General features: G+C 54.7%; 1 protein-coding gene across 1 annotated transcript; it reads left to right on the top strand.

Annotated features, from left to right (window-relative positions):
• Nucleotides 1–7: 7 nt before the first annotated feature.
• LOC109954418 (heat shock protein 30-like) lies at nt 8–449 on the top strand (the record flags this gene model as incomplete). The annotated part of the gene is made up of 1 exon (XM_020589754.1): nt 8–449. A coding segment is annotated over exon 1 (370 nt), but the record flags the coding sequence as incomplete, so codon positions are not given.
• Nucleotides 450–453: the final 4 nt, after the last annotated feature.

The following is a 453-nucleotide window of genomic DNA, read 5'->3' as shown; positions in this document are numbered from 1 at the left end:
AGCAACACTGAAGAAAACAGACTCCTTAACAGTGTCTCTACTTACAGCAAGAGGACTTGACGCTAAACACACGCTGAAGATGCTGTGCTCTCATGGATTCCAGTCTGCCCTCAGTCCATTCATGGACTTCCACTGGCCTGTACGCAGTCTGTGGCCAGAGGTCAGACCTCTGCTCTACCAGCAGGATCTACTGCGGAGAAACCTACAGGAGCTGCGCTGCAGTCTGGAGCTGATGCACAAACTTCAACATAAGATCCTGGAGGAGACAGAGCCTTTCCAAAGCAGTGTGGCCGTGCAGCCGGTCTCCTACCAGCTGGACAAAGAGGGAGAGCACTTTGGCCTGACCCTGGACACTCGCGGCTTCTCCCCAGAGGAGCTGTCTGTGAGGCAGGTGGGCAGGAAGCTGAGAGTCAGTGGGAAGACAGAGAAGAAGCAGGAGGATGGGAAAGGCTC

Source organism: Monopterus albus, unplaced genomic scaffold, assembly GCF_001952655.1.
Source record: "Monopterus albus unplaced genomic scaffold, M_albus_1.0 scaffold9641.1, whole genome shotgun sequence".
Classification (NCBI taxonomy): Eukaryota; Metazoa; Chordata; class Actinopteri; order Synbranchiformes; family Synbranchidae; genus Monopterus; species Monopterus albus.
The sequence above is the reverse complement of the archived record's forward strand: the minus strand, read 5'-3'. Positions and strand labels throughout refer to the sequence as shown.